Source organism: Lampris incognitus, chromosome 2 (genome assembly GCF_029633865.1).
Source record: "Lampris incognitus isolate fLamInc1 chromosome 2, fLamInc1.hap2, whole genome shotgun sequence".
NCBI classification, from domain to species: domain Eukaryota; kingdom Metazoa; phylum Chordata; class Actinopteri; order Lampriformes; family Lampridae; genus Lampris; species Lampris incognitus.
Genome location: NC_079212.1, coordinates 115,720,038 through 115,746,805, shown reverse-complemented (window position 1 = coordinate 115,746,805; position 26,768 = coordinate 115,720,038). Strand labels below are relative to the sequence as shown.

General features: G+C 45.7%; 1 protein-coding gene across 2 annotated transcripts in view; it reads left to right on the top strand.

The window, feature by feature from the left end:
- Positions 1-13,961, top strand: part of setd5 (SET domain containing 5) — a 30,123-nt gene extending 16,162 nt beyond the window's left edge. For both annotated transcript variants that reach the window (XM_056274254.1, XM_056274253.1), the window contains exons 8-24: positions 73-363; positions 482-630; positions 860-977; positions 1,149-1,258; positions 1,426-1,690; positions 1,885-1,968; positions 2,414-2,581; positions 4,345-4,749; positions 7,055-7,315; positions 7,590-7,707; positions 7,886-8,115; positions 8,273-8,329; positions 8,526-9,017; positions 11,087-11,367; positions 11,457-11,587; positions 12,207-12,295; positions 12,390-13,961. In XM_056274254.1, the coding sequence (XP_056130229.1) occupies positions 73-363; positions 482-630; positions 860-977; positions 1,149-1,258; positions 1,426-1,690; positions 1,885-1,968; positions 2,414-2,581; positions 4,345-4,749; positions 7,055-7,315; positions 7,590-7,707; positions 7,886-8,115; positions 8,273-8,329; positions 8,526-9,017; positions 11,087-11,367; positions 11,457-11,587; positions 12,207-12,295; positions 12,390-12,989 (3,849 nt within the window). In that variant the 3' untranslated portion in view covers positions 12,990-13,961. The remainder of the gene's footprint in view (positions 1-72; positions 364-481; positions 631-859; positions 978-1,148; positions 1,259-1,425; positions 1,691-1,884; positions 1,969-2,413; positions 2,582-4,344; positions 4,750-7,054; positions 7,316-7,589; positions 7,708-7,885; positions 8,116-8,272; positions 8,330-8,525; positions 9,018-11,086; positions 11,368-11,456; positions 11,588-12,206; positions 12,296-12,389) is intronic.
- Positions 13,962-26,768: the final 12,807 nt, after the last annotated feature.

Below are 26,768 nucleotides of genomic sequence, written 5' to 3'. Positions count from 1 at the left end.
GTATTGTCCAACTCCCAAGCCAGCTACTTTTTTTTTCTTAAATTATAACTTAGCCCATTTCTTGCAACCCAGAATTCAACAACAGAAGCAAATGTGCTGGATGAGAACACAGTAGAGGGCTGGGAAACAAAGATCCGCCAGTGGACAGACCAGTACGAAGAAGCCTCGGCCAACCAATACAGTGCAGATGTCCAGACGTTGCTCCAGCTGCACCGTGCTGCTAGCACCACTGTCACAAAGACGGAGAGCAGCAGCACACCTCCGCCTTCTACTGCACAGCCTGACACCTCTGCTGATAACATGGACACCATAAATCGCACTGAGCTGGCCTGTAATAACACTGTGCTTGGCTCACAGATGCAGGTGAGGCTAGATGGAAGAGAGACTGGACAATAATTAAGATCCCATAAATTGGGTGATACCCCCCCCCCCCACCTCGGTCCAAAGTTGTTATTTTTTTCTGTGTGGTGCTTATTTGCAGCTCCAGTTGGGTCGGGTAACACGAGTGCAGAAACACAGGAAGATCTTGCGAGCAGCCAAGAATCTAGAACCAGACACCCTCATCATTGAGTACCGGGGCAAGGTCATGCTCAAACAGCAGTTTGAGGTCAATGGGCACTTCTTCAAAAAGTAAGTAAATTTAAATAGATGACCATCAGACTAGAAGTCTAATTTAATTTGACTTTGCTGACAACTGTCTAGAATTTAAACACTTAATCTTTGGTGTGTCATCCTTTTCATCGCCTGTTTTAAAAAAAAAAATTTTTTTTAAATTTAAGTTTACAATTTTTCAGTAGGATGTTTGTGGTATCCTTAGATTATTGCCTTTTGATACAAATTTCAATATACCCTTTTCCAGACCCTACCCCTTTGTGCTGTTTTACTCCAAATTCAATGAGGTAGAGATGTGTGTTGATGCACGGACCTTTGGAAACGATGCCCGGTTTATTCGAAGGTCCTGCACCCCAAATGCTGAGGTCAGCCATCAATGGTTTCACAACTCACTGAATGCCAATAAGGGAACAAATCCTGTTTTTTCTTCTTCTTTCTTTTTATTAAGCATGGACTTGTTTTTTTTTCTTCTGTTTTATACTTAACTTTAGGAGGACATTATGAAGTACAACTCGTTCATTTGTCTTATCTCACAGGTCAGGCATATGATTGCAGAGGGAATGATCCACCTGTGTATCTACGCTGTCAGTCAAATCACCAAGGATGCCGAGGTCACCATTGGATTTGATTACGAGTTCAACAGCTGGTTAGTAATTCCTCATTTTACTCTTATCTGCTTCTAAGTGACCCTCTTGGTTGCTGCCTTTGAGTCAGCGTGTTGTCATTGTCTTTGTTGCTGCTACATAATGAGATTTATCTTTTGGGGTTTCCTCCTGTGTTATCTTTGACTTCTCTCCCTTAACAAACCACCAGCAATTACAAAGTGGACTGTGCCTGCCACAAGGGTAACCAGAACTGCCCAGTGCAGAAGCACAACCTAAGCCCAAGAGAGAGCCTCCTGTGCCCCCCATCCCTGCCTGCCCCCTCCTCATTGGTGGGGGCAGAGACCCGGCGGCGGAAGGCTCGAAGGAGAGAGCTTGAGGGGTGTCTTGCTACTGCCGGCACCTCTGATGAAAGCAACCAGCCCCTCGACCAGCACACAGAGACCAGAGAGCTCCATGGAACTAGTGACACAGAGGTGGGTGTCTGTGTGTGTGTCAGCACATCAATGTTTGTGAGTCATTAATGAATGTGATTCATGTCTTTTGGTGAGGTCGCTTTCTCAGAACAGCATCATGTTTGTTTGAATGGCCTTTGACATTTACAACAGTTTGTATTTCCTGCGTAGTAAGATGTCTCCTTATGTATTACCTATCTGTCTGTTCTATGAAGGAGGGACTCCTGGATGAGGTCAAGCTGGAAGAGGGAGAGGAGGGAGAAGTTGGCGAAAATGGAGTTGTGATGGCGAGAAAAAGAGTATGCAATTTCAATTCACGCAATTCCAGAACACTGTTCTTGTTTTACAAATTCTGTGTATTGGTAGGTCTTAGCTACAACACTTCTATCTGATTCAGTGTGAGTTTTGGTTCTGTTTTTTTTTTCCCCTCCCCTTTTTCTTCCAATTTGGGATGTCCAGTACCCTGTTCTCTTATGGTCACACATCACACACCCCCTATATGGTGGTTTGGTTAGATTTAGACAAGGAGATAGATCCTCCAGTGCACAAGTTTTGGAGCGATACTTTTTACATAATTTGTGCAGAGGCTAATGCTATTGCCCCTGCATAGTACTGAAGTATTTGAGATCCATCCAGAAGTACTTGAGATGTGTTGAAATGTTTCAGGTCAAGCTCACAGATTTGCTGGCATATTATGCTCATTCCCCTCTGACTTGCACTCTTCTCTCTGTCCATTAACTTTAGGCATTTGACAGCTTGGAAAAGAGGAGAACGAAATTGGGGGGTGCTGAAGAGCCAAAGGAGGACAGCGTGGAGCCAGAAGATGCGGCAGAGAACCCCTGTGGGGAAAATCCCCCCACAACTCACTGCACAGGGGTGGGGGTCAGCACCCGCCGCACTACCTATGTCACGGTCAGTTGGGCTTTGCTTTGTAAGGGCAATAAATACAGTGCCTTGCAAAAGTATTCAACCCCCTTGACAGTCATCACTAATTTCTGGATTATAAAAGATACTCACACATCTGTTCCTGAACAATATTATTTTTAAGAACCCATAAGCTCTAACAGCATGTTCCCAAAGCCAAAATAATTTATGTTTCGCTGACTTTTTATGAATAAATTAAAAACTAAAATATAGTCCTTGCATAAGTATTCAACCCCTTGTGCTCTGAAAGCTCTGAGTTTACACAAATGAGAAATTATTCCTAAAACAAACTCAGGTTAACACAATTGGACATAATTAGTGTGCACCTGTAAGATATTAAAGTAACGGTCTTGTTTAAAGAGAGAAAGAGAGAAAAAACACTTTGTGTAAAGTTCATTTGCCGGGCGTTAACTCCATCAGAAAATGAAGTCAAAGGAGCCTAATACAAAGTGATTAAAATGCAGAAGGTGGGAAAGGGATACAAAACAATATCCAAGTGTTTGGCTGCCCCACGGAACACTGTTGGATCCATTGTCAGAAAGTGGAAGCTGTATCACACCACCCAGACGCTTTGTAGGACAGGCCATCCCTCAAAGCTAAGTGTCCAAGCAAGACATGGGCAGGTGAGGAAAGCCACAGATGATCCTGCAATCACTTTGAAGGAGCTCCAGAGGTCAGTGGCTGAAACTGGAGTGAATGTGCATGAGTAAACCATATCACGGGTTCGCCATAAATCTGGCCTGTATGGGAGGGTGGCAAGAAAGAAGCCGTTGCTCAAAACTATGCATATAAAAGCACGCTTGGAGTTTGCTACCTAGCATGAGAGAGACCCAGTTAGGATGTGGATAAAGGTTTTGTGTTCAGATGAGATGAAAGTTGAGCTTTTTTGGCCAAAACTCAAAGCGTTATGTGTGCCTCAAACCTAACACTGTTTATGCCCTAAAAAAAAAAATCTTCCCTACAGTGAAGCATGGCGGCGGCAGCATAATGCTATGGGGTTGCTTTTCATCTGCAGGCACTTGGAACCTTGTTCAAATTGAGGGAAGAATGGATGGAGCTAAATACAGGGAAATATTGGAAGAAAACCTGTTGCAGTCTGCCATAAAACTGAAGCTTGGGAGAAGGTTCACCTTCCACCAGGACAATAATCCTAAGCACAAGGCTAAGGCAACAATGGCATGGTTCAGCAACAAAAAGGTGAACGTTTTGGAGTGGCCAAGTCAAAGTCCAGACCTCAACCCCATTGAAAATCTGTGGCAGACTGAAAATCGCAGTCCAGAGGTGCCATCCTACCAACCTGCAAAACCTGTTCAAATTCTGCCAAAAAGAATGGGCAAAAATTACTCCAGAATAATGTGCAAAGCTTGTACATACTTACCCCAAGAGAATCATGGCTGTTATTGCAGCAAAGGGTACTCTACAAAGTATTGATATGTAGGGGTTGAATACTTACGCAAGCACTATATTTTAGTTTTTAATTTTTTTTTTTAAAGTCAGCGAAACATAACTTATTTTGGCTTTGGGAACATGCTGTTACAGTTTATGGGTTCACAAAAATAATATTGTTCAGGAACAGATGTGTGGGTAGCGTTTATGATCCAGAAATTAGTGATGACTGTCAAAGGGTTTGAATACTTTTGCAAGGCACTGTAGTTTTACTCTATTCTCTTTCTCATTCTATGTTAATTTCTGACAACAGACATGATGACAAAACAATTAGTTAATCTTTCTGTTTCCATATTCTCCTCCAGGAACCCTCATCTGTTGAAGCGGAGAGGGCCCCATCATCCTCATTCTCCAATTTGCCTGCCCCCAGCCTTGCCCCTAAGCCTCCCCCAGCCCGTTCCACTAAGCCACGCCCCAAGAGCCGCATCTCACGCTACCGCTCCAGCTCATCACAACGTGCACGACGCCAGAGGCAGGCCCTGGCCCAGCAGGCAGCAGCCGCTGCAGCAGCAGCAGCAGCAGCAGCAGCAGCAGCAGCAGCTGCTGCTGAACAGGGAGCTGTCCTATGTGAGGAGGGGCCCCAAGGTCCTACTGGGGCTGACCTGGGCCTGGGGGAATGCAACCTGGGGACCAGTCAGCTCCTGGATCCAGAGAGTCAAGGCTCCATGTACTTAAACAAAAGCAACATCCGCTACCCTAAAACCAAGAAGGTAAGAATTTTCTAGAGAAGAATTTGAACATTGCTATTTTTATGTATTCATGTCCAAAAAACCAAGGGAGGTATTTGCCAAGTTGAGTAACATTTTCCTAGTTATGGAGACAATTATACATAGTATCTTATGTACATGTTATGTTTACCAAATATGATATGGTAAACAGCATATATAGAAGTAGTAGAATATTTTTTTCTGCTGTCGACTTGCGATACCCTTTCTATCATGATTGAAGCTTTAAGTAGCATGCAGTGCACTAGTACAGTACTAAAGTTCTAAAGTTCTAAAGTACTAGTACACTAGTACTTTAAAGTACTTTAAAGTACTAGTACACTAGTACTTTAGAAACCAGCTGAATATTCCGCTAGCCAGCCTTTCCGCTATACTGCCACTTGGTCTGTGGTGTGATAGTAACTACTCTATTCCATTATGCAATAAGCCTACATTAGCTAGTTTTTGAAAATATAGTCTCCTCAGACATAGCTTATTTCCATCGTTGTGTGATACCTGGGTGTCAAGTCTGCTTCAGAAATGACTACAGCTAGACATAGTAAAATAATTTGTGCATAAAACCTTTTTAATCAGAACTCTGTTATTTACAGTACATATAAGGTGTTTTCACATCAAATTAGAATTAATTTAATTAGATTGGGTCTGTAGAATCAGCTGATAGGTATTATTATGTTTTTATTTTTTATTTTGATGTCAAATTCTTAAAATATTGGTAAATATGTTGACCTTATTACCATGAATGAATGAAGAAAATGAAAGAGAGAGAAGGTTGGATGATGTGGGGATAGTGAATCAAGAGTGCAGTGGATTAGTAAGGAGGAAGTGAGGGCAGCTATGAAGAGTGGAAAGGCAGTTGGTCCAGATGACATACCTGTGGAGGCATGGAGATGTTTAGGAGAGATGGCAGTGGAGTTTTTAACTAGATTGTTAAACACAATCTTGGAAAGTGAGAGAATGCCTGAGGAGTGGAGATGAAGTATACTGGTACCGATTTTCAAGAATAAGGGTGATGTGCAGAGCTGTAGCAACTACAGAGGTATAAAGTTGATCAGTTGATATGGGAAAGACTAATAGAAGCTAGGTTAAGAGGAGAGGTGACGATTAGCGAGCAGCAGTATGGTTTCATGCCAGGAAAGAGCACTGCAGATGTGATGTTTGCTTTGAGAATGTTGACTGAGAAGTATAGAGAAGGCCAGAAGGAGTTACATTGTGTCTTTGTGAATTTAGAGAAAGCATATGACAGGGTGCCGAGAGAGGAGGAAGTTGGTAGTTGCGGAGACGTATGTAGGAGTGGTGCAGGATATGTATGAGGGAAGTGCGATGTTGATGAGGTGTGCGGTTGGAATGACAGATGGGTTCAAGGTGGAGGTGGGATTACATCAAAGATCGGCTCTGAGCCCTTTCTTGTTTGCAATGGTAATGGACAGGTTGATGGACAGGAGTCTCTGTGGACTATGATGTTTGCGGATGACATTGTGATCTGTAGTGAGAGTAGTGTGCAGGTTTAGGAGAGCCTGGAGAGGTGGACGTATGCACTGGAGAGAAGAGGAATGAAAGTCAGTAGGAGCAAGATGGAATACCTATGCTTGAATGAGAGGGAGGACAGTAGAATGGTGAGGATGCAAGGAGTTGAGGTGACGAAGCTGTATGAGTTGAAATACTTTGGGGTCAACTGTCCAAAGTAACGGGGAATGCAGAAGAGAGGTGAAGAGAAGAGTGCAGGCAGGGTGGAGTGGGTGGAGACGAGTGTCAGGAGTGATTTGCGACAGAAGGGTACCAGCAAGAGTTAAAGGGAAGGTTTACAAGATGGTTGTCAGACCAGCTATGTTGTATAGTTTGGAGACAGTGGCACTGACGAAAAGACGAGGCGAAGCTGGAGGTGGCAGAGTTGAAGATGCTAAGATTTTCATTGGGAGTGACGAAGAAGGACAGGATTAGGAACGAGTATACTAGAGGGACAGCTCAGGTTGGATGGTTTTGAGACAACGCAAGAGAGGCAAGATTGAGATGGCTTGGACATGTGTGGGGGAGAGATGCTGGGTATAGTGGAAGAAGGATGCTGAATATGGAGCTGCCAGGGAAGCGGAAAAGAGCAAGGCCAAAGAGGAGGTTTATGGATGTGGTGAGAGAGGACATGCAGGTGGCTTGTGTGACAGATGAAGATGCAGAGAACGGGAAGAAATGGAAACTGTTGATCCGCTGTGACGACCCCTAATGGGAGCAGCCAAAAGTAGTAGTAGATTTTGGCCTTAATACCCACTGTTACATATTTGCATTTCTTTTTTGCCAGTACCTGGTGACAGAGTGGCTGAATGACAAGGTTCCTGGCGGGGAGAAAGTCCAGCTGGAGGTGCCTGTCGAGCGGCCGCTGCGCATCACCACCGACCCCACGGTGCTGGCCACCACCCTTAACATGCTGCCGGGCCTGTCCCATTCACCCCTCATCTGCACCACACCAAAACACTACGTCCGCTTTGGCTCACCGTTCAACCCTGAAAGACGTAGGCCCAGGCCACTCCAAATGGATGGCACCTACGGCTGCTACAAGAAGGTCAGTAATATAACAAAGAACATTAGAAGGTGAGTCCCTACCACCACCTGGTCGTGGGGATGATGTTTTGTTATGAAAGCTGCGACTAGTTTCTATTGTCTTCCAGTGAATTTGGGCATGACATCGATTTCACGCCTGTTAATTTTTTTTTGTATGAAAGACTGTATTTTACTCTTTGAAACTTCAATCTGGTAGTAAACGGAACAATACATGGACAGTGGATATTGTCGAGTCTGTTTCTCAGCCACGTTATTGTTGCTATATCCCGTCACAGAGATGGATCAAGCAAGCAGAGGATGAGAGCTGCTCAGTCAATCTAGAGGATGGCACCGAGTCTACTTCCTCTCACCAAAGTACTAGCAGCAGATCCACCCCCAACCCTTTGTCAAATGGTACATATTTACCATCATAGAGCTGAAGCATTTGTTGCTACAAACCCATTCAGAAGCAAATTTTACCTCCTAATTTTCTTGGTTATCCCTATTCGGAACATGACCATGCATTTTGACTTTTCACAGCTCTTAACTTGTGCTCTTTCTGCACCCCTATTTTTCATTCTTTTCATCACAGAACTCAATGCACCCTTCAAGAAGCGCAGGTCAAAGTATATTGCAGAGGTAATGCCAGCACCTTCGGAGCACTTGCTGCGCCCGCTGTCTCCCATCTCGCCCCCCCTGCCTGAGGACTCACTCCACCCGCTGCTGAATGCCCCCTGTAGCTCCCTGTTACCCAACGGTCTGGCCTACTCCCCCATGCCCTCACTGCCAACCAGCCGATGTAACACACCGCTGCAGTTCGAGGTACATGGACAACCATTTGTAATGCTCACCTTGCTCAGATACACATTATTCTTTGCAAACATGAATATCCCTTTTATTCAGTGGAGCACACATGGCTACAAACACTACATATTAAGAATCCCCCCATTTCCTTGACAATTGTTACTTTAAATTGCAGAACATATCATCCCCAGAGGCTTCTCCTGTCCACCGCCCAGAGTCCATCTCACCTGAGGTTGGCTTTTTCTCTTCTCTTCTTTTTTTTCTACCAGCTAAATCTAGCATTAAGCCAAGACTAATTAACCCTGTAGCTTAGGTGATGGGTCATGGATCAATGGGCAAATCTCACCAAATCACTGCAGTTTATTTTCTTCAAATGTTAAACTCAATTTTTCCTTTACCCTTTTCTTGTCCTTTATCCTCACTTTCAGCCATATCTAAGGACAGACTTTGACGGCCCAAGGCACCAGTTTCCTGACTTGTCCCTTTCCTCGAGTTTAGAAAGCCCTCTACCTATGACATTGGATGAGTTTACTCTCTCTGGGGGACCTGCAGGCCACGAGTCCCAGATCTCAGCCGTTGTTGGCACCAACTCCCTTACCCCAGTGTCTTGCCCCCACCCGGACCCAGCTACCCACCATCAGAGCCGGGAACCGGCCTTCAGGACAGAATTCAACCTTATATATACTTGCTCACCTCTCAACGCCAACTTGGGTAACCCTTCGTGCACCGACAGGCGCCTCTCCCAGTCGGAGGGCAGCTTTTCCCCAGCAGAGTCCTTTTACAGCACCTTGAGTGCCCAGGGGCTCGTGGGGGAGGGTGGCCCTGGCCCAATGTCCCCCTATGGCGAGCATCATTATGGAGGAGGCTACCCAGACAGTGGCACACCCCCTCACACCAGCAACCCACCGCAAAAGAAGAAGGCAAGTCTTCCAGCTCCTAATGATGTTACTGTGTTGAGTGGTACTCTAAAAACAGGTTTTCTGACTGTTTTATCACGAATGGCAAATTTTAAGGTATGGTGTTAGCATTTTCATCTGTTCTTGTCAAACTGGGTGTGATATCTTCAACCTGAGAAGCCCACAATATGCTCTTTTCTTTGCGTTATGTTTTGCCGATTTACTTTGTTATATATCTGTTGGTAACTTTTGTCAGTTGGTCAGTAGCAAAAGGAATGTAAAAAGACACTTGATCATCTTTTTGTATCTTTAATCTGAAATGATTTAGATTCTATAGCTTTGACCCTTCCACCCCCTTCCCTTCCCCTCCTCTCCCTCACTCCTCTCCCTCTTCTCCTCAGTGCTCCTTGAAACCTTTTGCCAAGTCTCTCTTTCGCTTTTCTTCCAAGGCAGAGGGCCAACCAGCATACCGTTAGTCTGCTGACAGGGAAGCCAGATTACCAGGCTATAGCTGTAAGAAGTGAATACAAGCCAGTACAAAATATGGTGAATATCTCCCATCTACATCTTTAGAAGTGTGCATGTAAATATTGTTTTTTGCATCTGCATACTACACCCACCCTACACACCTGCAACTTGGCCCTGTTCCCCCTTCTTAAAACCTATAGCAGGAACTTTATTTGTCATTTCAATCAAAATTCAGTTCATCTATCAAGATGTTTGCTTAGAGAAGCTGATAGTCAATAAATTCACATTTAACTTAGTTGGCTTTGCTTCATCTCATCCATGGCTTTTTCCTTTGTCTGGTCAATAGTCCATCTATGAGCAAGTCGAGACTTGCCACTCTGGTTCACAACAGAAAACCAAGCCAATGTTTCAAGTTGCCATGGTGAAATTTCATGGGACCCATGATAAATGGACCAGATGCCTATAAAAGGAAGCTTTCTAGAATGACATTTGGTTCGTCCAGCCCATTCTTGATACAACACAAGTCTAACATTTTTGAACTGGCAAGACTGTTGAAGTGAGTGTTGAACATTTGGATGCTCTGCACAGATGGCTGGGTAATGTTATAATAGGCTGCAAACATTACACACCTGTTCCACTTAAGGTCCCCAAATCTCCACAATGCTAAAATGTAGAATTAAACCTTGTGTTTACTGTGTTAAAACGTACACTGAAAAGTCAGGTTTGTGTAGAATTTAGTGTAATCCCTGTCAAATCAGCTTGAACATGTAAAAAACAATCCATACATGTTCACTTCTAGCCCTCCTACATTAGCAGGCCAACAGCGTATCCTCTGTTGCACTCTACCAATGCCAATTCTTACAACTCATCTGCCTTCTGCAATTTCTTTTCAATCTACATGTATTCTAAAGGTTGGTATCCATCCATCTTAAATTTGACTGTCCGCTCAAAGGTTCTGCTTCCCCCGTCTCTCATATATCTCTTCTGTTCCCCCAAGTCTCTTCTCTATTCTATTTTGACAGTAAGCTTAGAAAAGCGTTCATTCTCGATTTTTCCGTGTATGTGATGACAGAAACGTTCTATGAATGTAGATTTGGGTCTTTTTTGAGTGTGTATCTGTGAATGTTCATTTTTTTTAAATGGTTGGGTTTCTCTGTGGTTATTTTAGAATTGCCTGGTATTTATTCTAAGCATAAGAAATGTCACTACCAATGCTTAAAGAACAGCAAAAGTGACATATGCTCATGTGGAAAGTGTGGACCCTCATCAAGACACCTGCTGTATGTATGCTAATGGAGAACAAATCAAGATTGCATACAATGCCATTTCATTTCAAAAGGTCATTTCCATGGAATGTGATGTTTCTTGTTTTGTTTTTTTCTATTACATTGTATTGATGTAAATGTTATTTTCCAGGTGAGTCCTGTTGACATTGGTGCATGCAGTCTGACCATTTGTGTATACAGTTTTGGTGAATTATGTTGTGATGCAATGCAACCAGCAGCTGACTACCCGTATTAATGGAGGTGACAAAGTTGAATGAAAACCAAGACAAAAGGCATCAGGTCAGCTTCTTAACTCACAGGTAGCTGACATCAATACTTTCCCTCTCTATGCCTCCACAGGTGTCTTTGCTGGAGTACCGTAAAAGAAAACAGGGGAGCAGCCGTGACTCAGAGCTGGGCAACAGTTCCTCCCTGGGTAGCACTCCAATCCGACCAGGCTCCCACTACAGCCAGGAATCCCATCATTCCCATTCTCATCACCAGCTACAGCTTCCTGCCTCCCCCCATAGCTCTTTCTCCTCCCCAGCCCACACCTCCTCTATCCCCCAGATAGAGGAGGTCAGCCCCCCCGACCCCCACGGCTCAGCAGCACAGTCCCGAAACCAGGAGAGCAGCCACTGGTGAGAGACATCACTTGATGACTCACCTTCTCTACCTTATAGAAGAGTGGACCATCTCTGGGTTACACTGTGTGTCTGATCTCCCCTAGGATGGTGCCCACCAGCGTAGAACGTCTGAGGGAAGGCCAGGGAGTCCTGGAGCGGGTCCTGAGAGGCAGCATCAAGATGGAACGTATTTTAAAGAGGAGTGATAGTTCGGTCCCAGCAGACAAGGAATCAGGTATAGCGGGGCCTTTTCTTGTATGGAATTTTCAATCCTCTGATGTGATGTAGTGTTGTCGGCGTTAAGCTCAGTGGTTTGGTGCCTGACTGTAAATTGAACACCCCAGGTATTTATAGGCCTTGACTGATTCCATCATAGTTGGAATTGGATGCAAATCCATAACAGAGGTCCTAGCATTTGTGGCCATTTGAACTTTCTTTTACTGCTGCTTTCTTTATTTTGCTTGCTTGATACCTGCTGTTTTTCTAATTTGATCATTCAAATGCTTATCTAGGTTGCTCATCTTACACACAGTCATAGTCTATGACCACAATGTCCTATCCTAATTCACTCCAACTTAGAAAGGCAGCAAAAGACTTCAATCTAAGTTAATGTAATGACATTATCTTCCTAATTTTGTCCTGTCTGATCTTTCCAAAACTTTTGGTAATCATATCAGTGACTTTCATCATCATAATGTTTTTGGATTACAAATATCTGTCTGAAATAGTTGGACAGCAATGGTAATCAGAAAAACACGATGTCCTTAAGGGATACTCGTTTTTTTCCAATTGGTCAGCACAGCCCTTGTATTTTATCTTCTCACATTTGTTTTCCCTCTCATTGTGTGTTCTAGAAACAGAGCGATATGAGATCCCAGCAGGGTCCATCGCTTCTCCCATCAAGAGTCCACACAGATACAGTCCTTCTGTCTACTCGCATCAGGTACACCACATAATGGTATTAACCTTATTGAATTCAAGGACAAATGTTGCAGAGAGATTAGTAACTTTTTTTTTTTTGGTATGGTTGTTTGCAGTCGTGTGAGAGCCGCCGGCAGACAGACAGCCCATCTTTCCTCCAGCAGAGCTCCTCATCTCCATTCCGTGCTTCCTACAGTCCCTCTGGTCTTCCTTCGGCAGGCCAGAGCTTCTACCCCCGGCTTTCTTGCTCCCACACTGGCCTATCTCAGGACCACAGCCCATCCTCCTATCCCAGTCAAACCCCTACCTCCTCTGCCTCTTCTTCCTCCTCCTCCTCCGACTCCATGCCACCAGGAGGCTCGCTACACCAGCAGAGTAGCAGCAGCAATGTGGACGGAAGCCGCAGCTACGGTAGTAGCCAATTAAAAGCTAGTCTCCTGAACAGCAGTGGTGTGGTAGGGTCTCCCACTTTGGGATCTAGGGCCCATGGCCAGACCAAAATAGACTTAAGCACCCAGACCACCAGACTTGGCCAGCAGCAAGCGTCACGCACCCTTAAAACAGGCAGCCCTGGACAGGCGATGCTGCAGACCAGTTCACGGCTCCTAACGACCTCGGGAACTCCACACTACCCGCAGCGCGGTGCAGCCCTCGCTCAGTTCCAGCACCCTCCTCTACAGGGGTCAGGAGTAAGGACACAGTCAGGAAGCTTTTAAGACCTTGTCTAACTGTGTGTGTGTGTGTGTGTGTGTGTGTGTGTGTGTGTGTGTGCGCGTGCGTGCGTGCGTGCGTGCGTGCGTGCGTGCGTGTGTGTTTGTTTGTGAAGGTGGTATAGCCCCTCTACCCCCTTATACCTGTGATGATATGTGGCACGGGGTGTGAGGGGAGGGGAATGTACAGACCTAAGAGGAGCAAGGACTTGTGTGAATTTCTCCTTTGCATATTTTCTATCGTTTCTTTCTTTATTTTTCAGAAAACAAATGACCACATCCTGAACAAAGCTAATCATTGACTTTGGACATCACTATGGAATCAGAGGAAAAAGTGATTTTAAGAAGAAAAAAAGAGACTTTCTAAAAATAAGAATCATATGTAACTTAAAATTGCCCCCAGTGTTTCCTGATGTGTCGAACTGTGTAAACAGGCTATGTAACCTCAGAAAGTAAAAAGTTCAACACAAATATCTGTACAAAGTTATGAAAAATGTACCTGTTGTCTTGGTACCCGGGTTAGATGAATGCAGAAATGCAGAGTTACTCAAAGCAAGTCTTTTTTTTTAATTTTTTTCTCTCTCAAGGTTAATTCTTGATTTTGCGAGCAGCCAAGTCTGTCCTGCAGTTAACAAGTTTGGAAAGGGGAAACAATACGAGCAGAGCATGTGTGTATCATCCGTTTTAAAGCGAGCAAGAGCTCCTTAAACAGGATCATTCCATTTGATTACCAGCTTTTTGTGTCTTTCAAAAAAAACAAGCCTTTTATTCTCCAGATTCGCCGTCTTTTCTAATGCTCGTTTATTTTTTTCTTTTGTTTTTCATCCCCACTGACTGTTTCGATTTCACCTATGTACTACTTCACTGAAGATTTCCAATATTGTACTTGAGACTGAAATCTTATGATTCATGGTGCTGCAGTTTCTTTTTTTTTTCTTTTTTTTTTCAATAAATTTCAAATCCAATTCTGTTACCTAATTGCTACATCCATCTTTTCATGGACCCATTTTCCTCCAAAGTTCATACTAGTTGTTATAAACCTGTCACACGTTGGAATGCAAGAGCAAACGAGAAGCCACGAATCTAACCTTGCTACTTTACTCCTTTTTGGTTTTGAAATACTGTATTTTTTTTTAAACTTTGCCTGAGAATTTCTAAATTTTTTTTCCGTTCTGACCAATCCTTGCATTCCATATACCACCTGAGAAAAATGGGGAGAGGAGATCTGTGTGGGATGGTTTGGAGGGTATAAAAACTCGAGAAAAATAGAAAAGCTGCTGTGTTCTTATTTATACACAAGAGCTGCCTCACAAAGTTCTCCCTCCACAGGATGCTGTAATCCTTTTTTTTTTTATCACCTGGATTTGGAAAAAAAAAAGACAAAAGTAAAGCGGAGTCATGTGCCATGACCACTGCAGTGGGACCTCAAAACAAAATTGATAGCTTGATCGGTGGTAGGACTTGATGTCTCTTTGCTACCAGACTTGAAAATATGGAACATTTTCGTAGCTGGTTTGGATTGGATGTTTTACCGTTTTGACCTATCAGTCCCAGAATACACACTGGGTTGCTTTGAAGACTAACGAATGGAGGCACGGGTCATCCTGGCTGGACATATGACTTTCCTTGCCCTTGCCCCCCCCTCCCTCTGCGTATACACACACACACACACCTCATCCACTAACAGAGGGGTACTCACAATGTTATATGAATGTTTTACAGAAGACTTCAAAAAAAAAAATTTGTGACCCAAAATTAACCAGCACCTTAAAATGAAAGAAATACAACTTAAATGACACAATACAACAATATGTATAAATATGTGTACTTGTATAGAAAGAAATGTGTTATAGAAACTTGTATGGAGAAAAATATAGTACACTAAATTTACAGCATGATATCTGTTTTTAGGGTCTGATGAACTTCACAGGCGGTTGGGAGCTGATATTGGGTCTATTCCAGGGATCCTGTTGGAACACCTTTGGAATTCTTCCTAAAACCAGATGTTTTTGTTTTCCCATTTTATTTTTTACACAGAGAATAGCAGTAACTATTTCAATTCCCCCCTCCAAAAGATTTAAGAAGCAAAAGAGATGTAATGCATTTTTATAATAAAATAATCATGATGGTAAAGTGTTTTGAAAACCGAGCCATTGTGATATTTGAAGGCATCATTTGTATGTTGAGCACATCCTTTCAGTTTATTTTGTCTTCCAAAGTTAAAGCAGATAACGGTACGCTGCAGCATTTTACTCTGAATTTTTATGAAAATACAGAAAAATGCTTCTTTTGTTTTTACGCCCAAACCTCTTGTGTGTTTTCAGCACAACACGGCAAGATGGATCAATTGAACATATCAGTGTGTTTCGAGATACTTGCACTTATTCTGTCACTCTCGACCTTCTGAGATACATTGAGCCAACCACTTCAGTCATGACCTGTTTTACTCAGGTCATGACTGACCGATGGTCTCCATGTCAGAACAAGTAATACTTGATGGTACAATTTTGCCATCTAGTAGACTGAAAAATCCCACTGAGGACCTCTCACCAGAGGGATTGTGTGACCTTTGACCTCTCACTTGACTACTATGATATGTTTATACAGAACAACTAGTGGCTTCAACAGTAGATTAGACTTGAGCTCCCAGATCAAGAAGTACATCCAAACCAAAATCCGATGTGCAGAGGGTTGAACCCAAGTCACCAATAGAACAATCAAGCACAAGAAAAGTACCTTTTTTGTTTTTGGATTTGTTTTCTTTTCTCCCCAATTGTATGCGACCAATTACCCCACTCTTCCGAGCTGTCCCGGTCGCTGCTCCATCCCCTCTGCCGATCCAGGGAGGACTGCAGACTACCACATGCTTCTTCCGATACATGTGGGGTCACCAACCGCTTCTTTTCACCTGACGGAGGAGTTTCGCTAGAGGGACGTAGCACGTGGGAAGATCACGCTATCCCCCCCCCAAACAGGTGCTCCGACCGACCAGAGGAGGCGCTAGTGCAGCGACCAGGACACATACCCACACACGGCTTCCCACCCGGAGACACGGCCAATTGTGTCTGTAAGGGACGTCCGACCAAGCCGGCGGTAACACTGGGATTCGATCCAGCGATCCCCGTTTTGGTAGATAACGGAATAGCCCGCCACGCTACCCGGATGCCCCTAGAAAAGACCTTTTAAAAGAAATTGAGTAAATGCCTGGGGAAGAGGTGTTATTTATTTTTTTAGAAGGTAATAAGAATGACGAGGGGAAAGCGCCTCTGATCTCCTTAACATTGTGTGATGTAGGTAAAGATCAAGCACGAGTCCAGCGTCGTGTTGGTGAGATGTACAGGAGGGTGTGGTGCTGGTAATTAAAGGAGTAATACGTTTTTTGTTTTTTTTACATTGTTTGAGCTGGAAACCTTTTGTGGGCCTTGGGTGGTAAAACTGATTGCCCTTATTATAAATTCAACAAAACAACAAGCATCACACAGCCACTTTGAGGGAGAGAATCTATGGTTTTTCTTACATCCGAGGGAAAACCAAACAGCAACCACGGCGGCTGAAAGGCACTTCCAATGCAGAAAGTGCCTTAAATTGCAGCTGAACCTTCGCCACTAGACTGTTGGCTCCAAAAACCTATGGGCCACTGCAAGTCAGTTAGGGAATTGCCAATTCTGCCTACAAATTCAATATTTTTTTTGTTCTGCAAGAAATTGGGGTCGCTTGCTAATTTCAAGTCTGGCACTGTGTGAGGGTGGTGATTTTGAAAATGTTCATTCCATAAAGAAGATATTGTAACGTGCATGGATAAGTAGACACGTTGGTACTTGAATAACAGGACGGACTCTTTAGTCGACTGGGTAACGTTCTCGCTTGCGGAGTGGGAGACACGGGCTCGTGTCCCGGCTGTGGCGCTTCCCGGACTGCCCCCCGAATTCGCTACATTGGTGTTAGAAGTGGGATGGTGAGACCGTGAGATCATTGGAAGCGCGTGCGCCCAGAGGCGTGAGGGGTTGATATGCCCGCGCTTCCCGAAGGAGGGGGGTAGTGTAACATGCATGGATAAGTATACACGTTGGTCCTTGACTCACGAGTCTGACCCTTTAGTCGAGCGGTTAGCGATGTTTCCCGCGGTGCAGGCGTTACGGGTTCGCGTCTCGGCCGCGGCAGTTGCTGTGGTTGCCCCCCGAATTCGCTATAATGGTGTCAGAAGTGGTATGGCCATCGGAAGCGTGAAGGAGCTGATATGCTTAAGCGCAGGGACGCGCTTCCCGAAGGAGGGGGGTAGTGTAACGTGCATGGATGAATAGGCTCGGTAGCCCTTGACTAACAGGTCGGACTCTTTAGTCGACTGGTTAACGTTGTCGCTTGCGACGCGGGTTCGCGTCCCGGCTGTGGCGGTTCCCGGACTGCCCCCCGAATTCGCTACATTGGTGTCAGAAGTGGAATGGTGAGACCGTGAGGTCATCGGAAGCATGTGCGGCATGAGGGAGCTGATATGCTGAAGCGCGGGGACGCGCTTCCCGAAAGAGGGGGGCAGTGTAACGTGCATGGATAAGTAGGCACGTTGGTATTTGACTAACGGGTCGGACCCTTTAGTCGACTGGTTAACGTTGTCGCTTGTGGAGTGGGAGATACGGGTTCGCGTACCAGCTATGGCGGTTCCCGGACTGCCCCCCGAATTAGCTACAATATTAAGGATTAAAAAAGTGGCATGTTGGGGGCATGTCTGCCTTGATTGACAGGTCTATTGCTGGAGTGACTGACAGGTCGCAGTGTGTGTAGTTTAAAGACCCACCCAGATTCCATCCACGCTCCACTCCGTTGCCCAAATTTAGATTTTTTGGCTCCAGCAACCAACGAGATAGAAGCTTCAAAATTTTCCTTCAGAAACCAATTGGTGACATCACAGCCACTACATCCAGCTTTTTTTTTATAGAGTCCATTATCCATTCATTATCCAAACCGCTTATCCTGCTCTCAGGGTCGCGGGATGCTGGAGCCTATCCCAGCAGTCATTGGGCGGCAGGCGGGGAGACACCCTGGACAGGCCGCCAGGCCATAACGGGGGGGGGGGGCGTTTTTTTTTTTTATAAAGTCTATGGGGAAATACACAATGAACAACCACCTCCAAATTGCCTACATCATATGGAGGGGCAACATCCGGGTAGCGTAGCGCTCTATTCCATTGCCTACCAACACGGGGCTCGCTGGTTCGAATCCCCGTGTTACCTCCGGCGTGGTCGGGCGTCCCTGCAGACACAATTGGCCGTGTCTGCGGGTGGGAAGCCGGTTGTATGTATGTGTACTGGTCGCTGCACTAGTGCCTCCTCTGGTCGGTCGGGGCGCCTGTTCGGGGGAACGGGGGAATAGCGTGGTCCTTCCCCGCGCTACGCACGCCTGGCGAAACTCCTCACTGTCAGGTGAAAAGAAGCGGCTAGCGACTTCACGTGTATCAGAGGAGGCATGTGGTAGTCTGCAGCTGTAAAGGAATAAGAACATAGGTAGAATTAAAGCCGAGAAAAACAGACACCCCCCTATATTACTTCTATCATTTTTGTCATTATTATTTTTCATTGATTTTATCATTCATGTAGTTCGATTACATTTTCAGTCACGACACTATTTCATATCCTGACCGCTAGATGGCGCGTTAAGCTTGGGTGGTATAGAGTAAGGTTCGCCACACACACAGAAGAATAAATCCTTCTGCCGTGAAGTTAACACCAGCTCAAATGTGCGGCTCTCCTATTCTTACCACAGGTTGGTAGGATATATCACCGGCTGTCCCCCTGACCATCAGGTAAGGGAGGCAACAAATTTGGGGGCTTGTCCGGGATTAGCGCCTCCTGGTGGATCGGTGCTAATCACCCAAGAACTGTGGGATCCTGACTTCCTGTTCCCTGAGCCGAGGAACGGAGTGACAGATTTCAAGTATCCAGAGATGGCCACTCTACGAGATCTGCGATGGGACATCCAGCAACAGTTTCAGCTGACCAGCTCAGCCAACAGAGACTTGCAGTATCATGTCAAGATGAGGTGGAAGAAGACTTGCCAGGTGCAGAAGCGACCGACGTGGGAACTCTTTGACTTCATTGTTGACTTTTTGAGAAGTAAACAACTGAGGAGCCTGGAGGACCAAGGGATGGCTCGCCGGCTTGTCTTTCGTGACCTCATTTATTAACTGCAGTCGTCTCATGGAGCCGATGGATATGGCCAAGCATCTGAGGAAGAGGAAATTGATTCGGTATCAGAGACTGAACCAGTAGTAGTAGCACTTGTGGTGTATTGGATCGAGCACTCGGTGCTCGATTGTGTTGGACTGTCACCACTACTGAGTTCTGTAATACACTGGTCGAGCCTAGTAGTGTGTGATGTCTCCGTCAGTAAAGATCAGACTTGTGCCGCATCCTCGTCTCCGTGTACTTATATATATATTAGTGATTAAGTTAGTAACCCACGAACAGTAACACTACAATAGTGTACATAAGAGAAGTCACAACATGGTGTCAGAAGACGGAGTTACGGTATAATTCGAGGGCGGTACTTCAACGAGTTCGCTGGTAGCTGAGGCAGCTAGCTAACACGTGCTAGCCTGAGCACAAATATGGAACAGTTCAAGCCGCCACCACCGCTGATACTTACCGGGAATGTCGCAGAAAACTGGAGAAGATGGGAACAGCGTTTCCAGCTGTACATGACCGCTTCAGGTGCGTTGGATAAGGAAGAGACGGTTAAAATAGCCATTCTGCTTCACACCATCAGCGAGGAGGCGCTAGAAGTGTATAACACACTCACCATCAGCCCAGAAGGAGACGACGAATCGATGGAGGACGTTCTGAAAGCCTTCAAGGACTACTGCAGCCCTCGGAAGAACGTCGTGTTCGAACGCCATCAATTCTGGTCGCACACGATGTCAGCAGGAATATCGGTGGACAGATTCATCACAGAGCTGCGCCAGAAGAGCAAAGACTGTGAGTTTGGCAGACATGAAGATGACATGATAAGGGATAAATTAGTGTTCAGCATAAATGATGCCCGTTTGAAAGAAAGACTGTTACGTGATAATGAGCTTACTTTGCGCAGGGCCGTAGAGATATGTAGATCAGCCGAGCTCGCTAAGTCACAAATACAAGCGATGCAGACGTCACATGTTGTCCAAGACGCCTCAGTGGAGGCATTAAAGAAAGCAACAGGGCAAACGCGTACGGGCAGCTGGAACAAGAACAAAACGAGCAGCAAGAGGCATGTAACAACAACTCTCTGCCACAAGTGTGGAAATAAACATGAGCCCCGTCAATGCCCAGCTTACGGTACAGTGTGCCACAAATGTGGTAAGAACAATCATTTTTCCAAGGTGTGTAAATCAAGCACTGAAAAAAGCGGCAATTACAAGACAAAGACAGTGCATAATCTAGAAAGTGAAATTGATTCCTTATATATAGGCATGATTGGAAAATACAAAAACAAAGCAGCCCACCAAGCTAAAGGCACTGTATGGCGTGAAACAGCCACGGTCAGAGGCGTAGCAATTAACTTCAAGTTGGACACAGGCGCCGATGCAAATGTGCTTCCTATGCGCGTATTCCGGCAGCTACCAGGTCCCGTTCAGTTACGGCCCACAAAGACTGTGCTGATTGCTTTTGGTGGTGCACGACTACCCTCAGATGGTGTTGCATCTCTAGATTGCCGCACGTCTAAGCATACGGCTATATTGGACTTCCATGTGTCTAGCCGAGCTGGCAAGCCAATCCTGGGTGGAGATGCGTGTGAAGAGCTACAGCTGGTGAGAAGAGTCGAGGCGCTTGCAGTGGAGTCCCCACAACCAGCAAAACCTCCGGCCACCAAAGAGGAGCTGCTGCAGAGGTATGCGGAGGTCTTCACAGGATTAGGCGAATTTCCTGGAGTTTATCACATACACATTGACCCCAGCGTCACGCCTGTGATTCACGCGTGCAGGAACGTATCACTCTCCATCATGGACTCACTAAGAGAGACACTCACAGACTTGCAGAACAGGAAAGTCATAACTCCTGTCAATGAACCTACAGAATGGGTGAACAGTCTTGTTGCCACAAAGAAAAAAAATGGTGCGCTAAGGGTATGTTTGGATCCTTGCAACCTGAATGAGGCAGTCAAGCGACAACACTACTCCATTCCTACACCGGAAGACGTGCGCAGCAGGCTAACAGGAAAATCCATCTTCTCCATCCTAGATGAAAAGGATGGATACTGGCAGATCAATCTAGATGAACCGTCGTCTAAGCTATGCACCTTCAACACGCCGTGGGGCCGGTTCCGCTTCCTCAGACTCCCATTCGGGATCAAATCGGCCAGCGAAGTGTTTCAACAAAAGAACTGTGAGACCTTCGGCGATATCCCAGGTGTGTACATTATAGCAGATGACATGATCATCGCAGTGTCATCAGAGCGGGAACACGATGAAATCCTGCAGAAAGTAATGGAGAGAGCCAAGACCGCACATGTGAAATTTAACAGGGACAAGATCCAGTTTAAAGTTGATACTGTAAAGTACATGGGATATGTCATCACGGCAGCAGGACAGAGAGCTGACGACACAAAGATCAAAGCGATTGTCGACATGCCAACCCCGGAAGACAAACAAAGTCTCCAACGTCTGCTGGGAATGACAAAATTCCTAGCACAATACATACCAAACGAAGCCTCACTCACGGCACCCCTCAGACAGCTGCTCAAGAAGGATGTAGCGTGGCAATGGTGCCCGCACCACAGCTCAGCGCTAAAGGCACCAAAGACCACCCTCACACAAGCCCCTGTGCTGAGATACTACGATTATAAGCAGCCTCTCACTCTACAAGCAGACTCCTCAAAGGATGGACTGGGAGCCTGTCTGATGCAGGACGACCGCTCAGTGTGCTATTCCTCACGAGCGCTCACCGACACAGAAAAGAGGTACGCACAGATAGAGAAAGAGTTGCTCGCTATAGTGTTTGCTGCTAAGAGATTCCACCAGTATGTCTACGGCAGACCAGTAACTGTCCAGTCCGATCATAAGCCTCTGGAGGTCATCATGCGCAAGCCGCTGAGCAAAGCACCTGCGCGGCTGCGAGGTATGTTTTTACAACTGCAGAGGTATGATCTGAGTGTAACATACACACCAGGCAAGCACATGTACATTGCCGACACACTCTCACGCGCTACAGCTAGCAGAGAAGGTGACCATATTAATGAAAACCCTTGTGATGAGAGAGTTGTGTATGCCTTGGATGCCACAGATGCCTTGAGCGAGGAAACACTCAGCCAATTAAAGAAAGCAACGGCAGCAGATAGCGTGCTGCAAGCTGTGTGTGAGAAACACAAGAAAGGCTGGCCCATGAAAAAGAAAAGTTTGGACAGAAAACTACACGCCTAATGGGCAGTAAAGGACATTATAAGCATGGAAGATGACATTGCCTTGGTCGGAGACAAAATCATCATACCCCAGAGCTTCAGGAGCACGATTTTGGATAAGCTGCATCTTGCACACCAAGGAGTGCAGCGCACAAAAGCCAGAGCAAGAAAGTCTCTCTACTGGCCTGGCATGGCACGAGATATAGAAGCAATGGTGGAAAAGTGCGTGCAATGCCAGCAGCTACAGCCCAAACAGCAGGGTGAGACACTTATGCCGCATCAGGTCCCAGAACTGCCATGGATGAAAGTCGGAGCTGACATCTTTGAGCTACACGGTCAGTCATACCTGTTATTAGTTGATTACCTAACCAAATATCCTGAAGTGCTCAACATATCTGACAAAACAGCATACACAGTAATCCAGAAGATGAAGTCTGTGTTTGCCAGACACGGGATTCCTAGGGAGATAGTGAGTGACCATGTCCCATTTGCCAGCTATGAGATGAAGTCATTTGCAGCTTCATGGGAGTTCAAGCTCACACACTCCAGCCCAGGTTTTCCCTCTTCAAATGGCATGGCTGAGAGAGCCATAAAGACAGTGAAACATGCGCTGAAGAAGGCAATGCAGACCGGCACTGACCCACATCTGGTGCTGCTGTCACTGAGGAACACACCAGTGACAGGACTGGACGTATCACCTGCACAAATGTTGATGGGGAGAGTTCTACGAAGCACACTTCCGTGCTCCAGTGCTGTGCTGACACAATCAGTCCCACAGCACATTCACAGCAAGATCCGGAACCTGCACTTCCGCCAAAAACAACGTTACGACCAGTGTGCAAAGCCCCTGCCAGTGTTGACCCCAGGAGACACCGTACACATGCAAACACGGCGCGGCTGGGAGCCTGCCGTTGTCATCTGACAGCGAGATGAACCACGGTCCCACACTGTGCACACACTGGCTGGGAGGATGCAAAGAAGGAAGAGGCGACATCTGAGGAAGATACATCCGAGACTATTCAGAGACACGGACAGTGATGAACATTTTGACTCAGAGGTACAACCCTCACCCTCACAAGCGCCTGTGCCAGTCGACTCACCACCACATGACCTGCCACCACACGACCCTCCTCCGGTGACTACAGGCAGTACACCCACATGCTACACAAAGTGCGGCAGAGCAGTTAGGCGCCCTGCCAGATACAATGACTAACCTCAGGGTTCTTTTGTGTGATCATTCAAGTGTTTATTAAGAAAAAAAAAGAAAAAAAGAAAGTGAAACAAAGAGTACAAGGTGTGTTTAACCTGAAATGTTGCAAGATTGCTGAATGTTCAAAATGTTTACATGCTAACCACCAGAATGTGAAAAGGAAATGGTTTATGTTGTTTAATGAGAGTCATCTGTCATTAAAAAAAACATGCTGTATTAATCATTGAAGTATGCAAGTAGAAAAGACTTGTTCAGTGTTAATGCCATAGTGTTAATGGTTCGGTAAAGAGTCTACTGTTGAAGCAACTGATGAGTAGGCCACATCTCAGTTGGAAAAGAGGGATGTGGTGTATTGGATCGAGCACTCGGTGCTCGATTGTGTTGGACTGTCACCACTACTGAGTTCTGTAATACACTGGTCGAGCCTAGTAGTGTGTGATGTCTCCGTCAGTAAAGATCAGACTTGTGCCGCATCCTCGTCTCCGTGTACTTATATATATTAGTGGTTAAGTTAGTAACCCACGAATAGTAACGCTACAATAGTGTACATAAGAGAAGTCACAACAGCACCAGTGACGAGTAAGACAATACAAACACCAGTGGTTGCTGATCAGGTAACTGGTTTGGTAAAATTGAAAGACGTTGCTGCACTGCTGCCGCGTAGAGAATATAAGATCCATGGCGGTCAAATTTCTGAATCAGATTCAGTTTTGAGTTTTAACAACCTTTGTAAACAAATTGATGAGGGCCTAGCTGAAGGGTTCACAGAGGCTGAGCTCATCAGAACAGTGCTCAAGGTAATTAAGCCTGGTACCTTTAAAGACATGCTCATTACCAAAAAAGGTCTGACTGTAGCTGAGCTGAAACGTTTTCACAGGGCACACCTTAGAGATAAAAGCAGTACTGAATTGTTCCAGGAGCTGAGTAATGCAAAACAAAATGACAGAGAAAGCCCACAACAGTTTATGTATAGATGAATGGGGTTGAAACGGGTACCATTTGCTTCTAAACAAAGTGCCGGGTTCCAGTATGACAGCAAACTAGTCAGGCTGTTCTCATTCCCTGGTCGTAGTAAAACGTACGAAAAGGTATGCACAATCTTTCGTGGATAATCCTATGAATGCCCGATGACACGGGCGATTCAGAGTGCTTGCGCAATCCTCTGCAGCGCAGAACAGATTCCCTTCAATACAGGTATGGCTACGTGTTGAAATTGCGAATTCAAATAGCTAGTTTGCCATGAAACCAGTCGATTATGTCAACAACAAAAACAGTATTTGACAAATCTGACTGATCAACGTTTTGCAGAGTAGCTTGTTACCAACTTCACTTGTTAACATTCTATAGAAGATCCAGGCGCGCAAACGCAAACGCAGCTCTACTGCAGGGCCAGCGGATGTAAAAACGCTTATTGCAGCAAGGAATATGCATGTACCTGAGGCTGGGGCATCTGATGCAATGTAGATTTAGTTTGTGATTCATGAGCGTTGTGTCATATAACTCGCGTAGCTTGCGCCTTGGTCAGAGCGCAGGGGACAAAGCGCAACGTATTGTTATAGACAAGCTCCTGGAGAACGCTGATATCTTGTGTATACTGTACTGATAGGATATGTGTGGGAACATATATTTATATAGTTCGGGGTTGATGTAGGGACGCTGTTAGAGGACGGACCGGATTTGGTATTGGCATCGTGGTGAATAAAGTTACAGAAAATAGCACGCCTGTCTTCGGTCTGTTTATGTGTACATAGTGCCAAGGCACAGCATATTGTAGCGAATTCGGGGGACAACGCAACCACAAGAACTGCCGCGGCCGGGAAGCGAACCTGTATCGCCCGCACCGCAGGAGACATCGCTAACCGCTAGACTAAAGGGTCAGACTCGCCAGCCGGCGGCCAGCGTGTCTTCTTATCCATGCACGCTACACTACCCCCCTCCTTCGGGAAGCGCGTCCCCGCGCTTAAGCATATCAGCTCCTTCACGCTTCAGGGCGCATGCGCTTCCGATGGCCTTACGGTCGCTCCATTCCACTTCTGACACCAATGTAGCGAATTCGGGGGACAACGCAACCACAGGAACTGCCGCGGCCGGGAAGCGAACCCGTATCGCCCGCACCGCAGGAGACATCGCTAACCGCTAGACTAAAGGGTCATACCCGCCAGCCAGCGGCCAGCGTGTCTTCTTATCCATGCAGGTTACAATATTATATGGTGTCAGAAGTTTGAATCCCGTCTCAAGAGGACGTTTGAGCCGTTCGGAAGAAGTTGTCGGGCGAGTTATATAACCGCGATGTGCGAACAACGTGAGTCCCGTTAGCTAAGCTAAGCTAACGCTAGCCAGCAGTTAGAGACTGTGTGCAGCTAGGCTAGTTAGCTGGCTAGACGGTCGGTTTCGTGACGTTACAAGACAGCAAGAACGCGATGGATTTCCTTTTCTCTATCAACCCACCGGAAAACTGACTTTTCTGACTTTGCTAACTGGCCGGTTTGAAAGATTCAGAATAGCTGCTAGACTGGACAAGAAGAGTGAAGAATATCAAGTGAATTCACTGGTTTACACAATGGGTGATAAAGCAGATGCTGTTTTAGGCACGCTAGCCCTAACTGATGATTAACTTAAGAAGTACAACAAAGTAAAAGAGGCTTTTGATAAGCATTTCATCTGCAAATATAATGTGATTTATGAAAGGGCTCGTTTCAATAAGAGATGCCAAGAGCCGGGAGAGTCGGCTGAGTCCTTCATCTCTGCAGTTTACAAACTAGCAGAAAACTGTCAGTATGGTGCACTACCAGAAGAAATGATCAGAGACAGGTTAGTGGTCGGCATCAGACATAATGGCCTGTCAGAGAGGCTACAGATGGATAGTGACCTGACCCTAGAAAAAGCTATACTTAAAATAAGAAAACATGAAGAAATCAAGAAGCAGCAACCCGTAGTGAGAGAGACTACAGACCAGAAGGAGGCAAATGTAGATCTACTGAAATTCAGGCAGAAGTCTCACAAAGATCAGACAGGTAAAACAGCCTACAAAAAGGGTCGAACGGAGCAGAAAAGCTGTGGCAGATGTGGAAAAGCTCCCGCACACTCCCTGAACAACTGCCCTGCATGGGAAGCGGAGGGCAGAAAATGTCAGAAGAAAGGACATTTTGCTGCTGTTTGCAAATCCAGCAGAGTGGGTGCAGTTCGAGAAGAAGAGGAGGAGGAAGATCCTC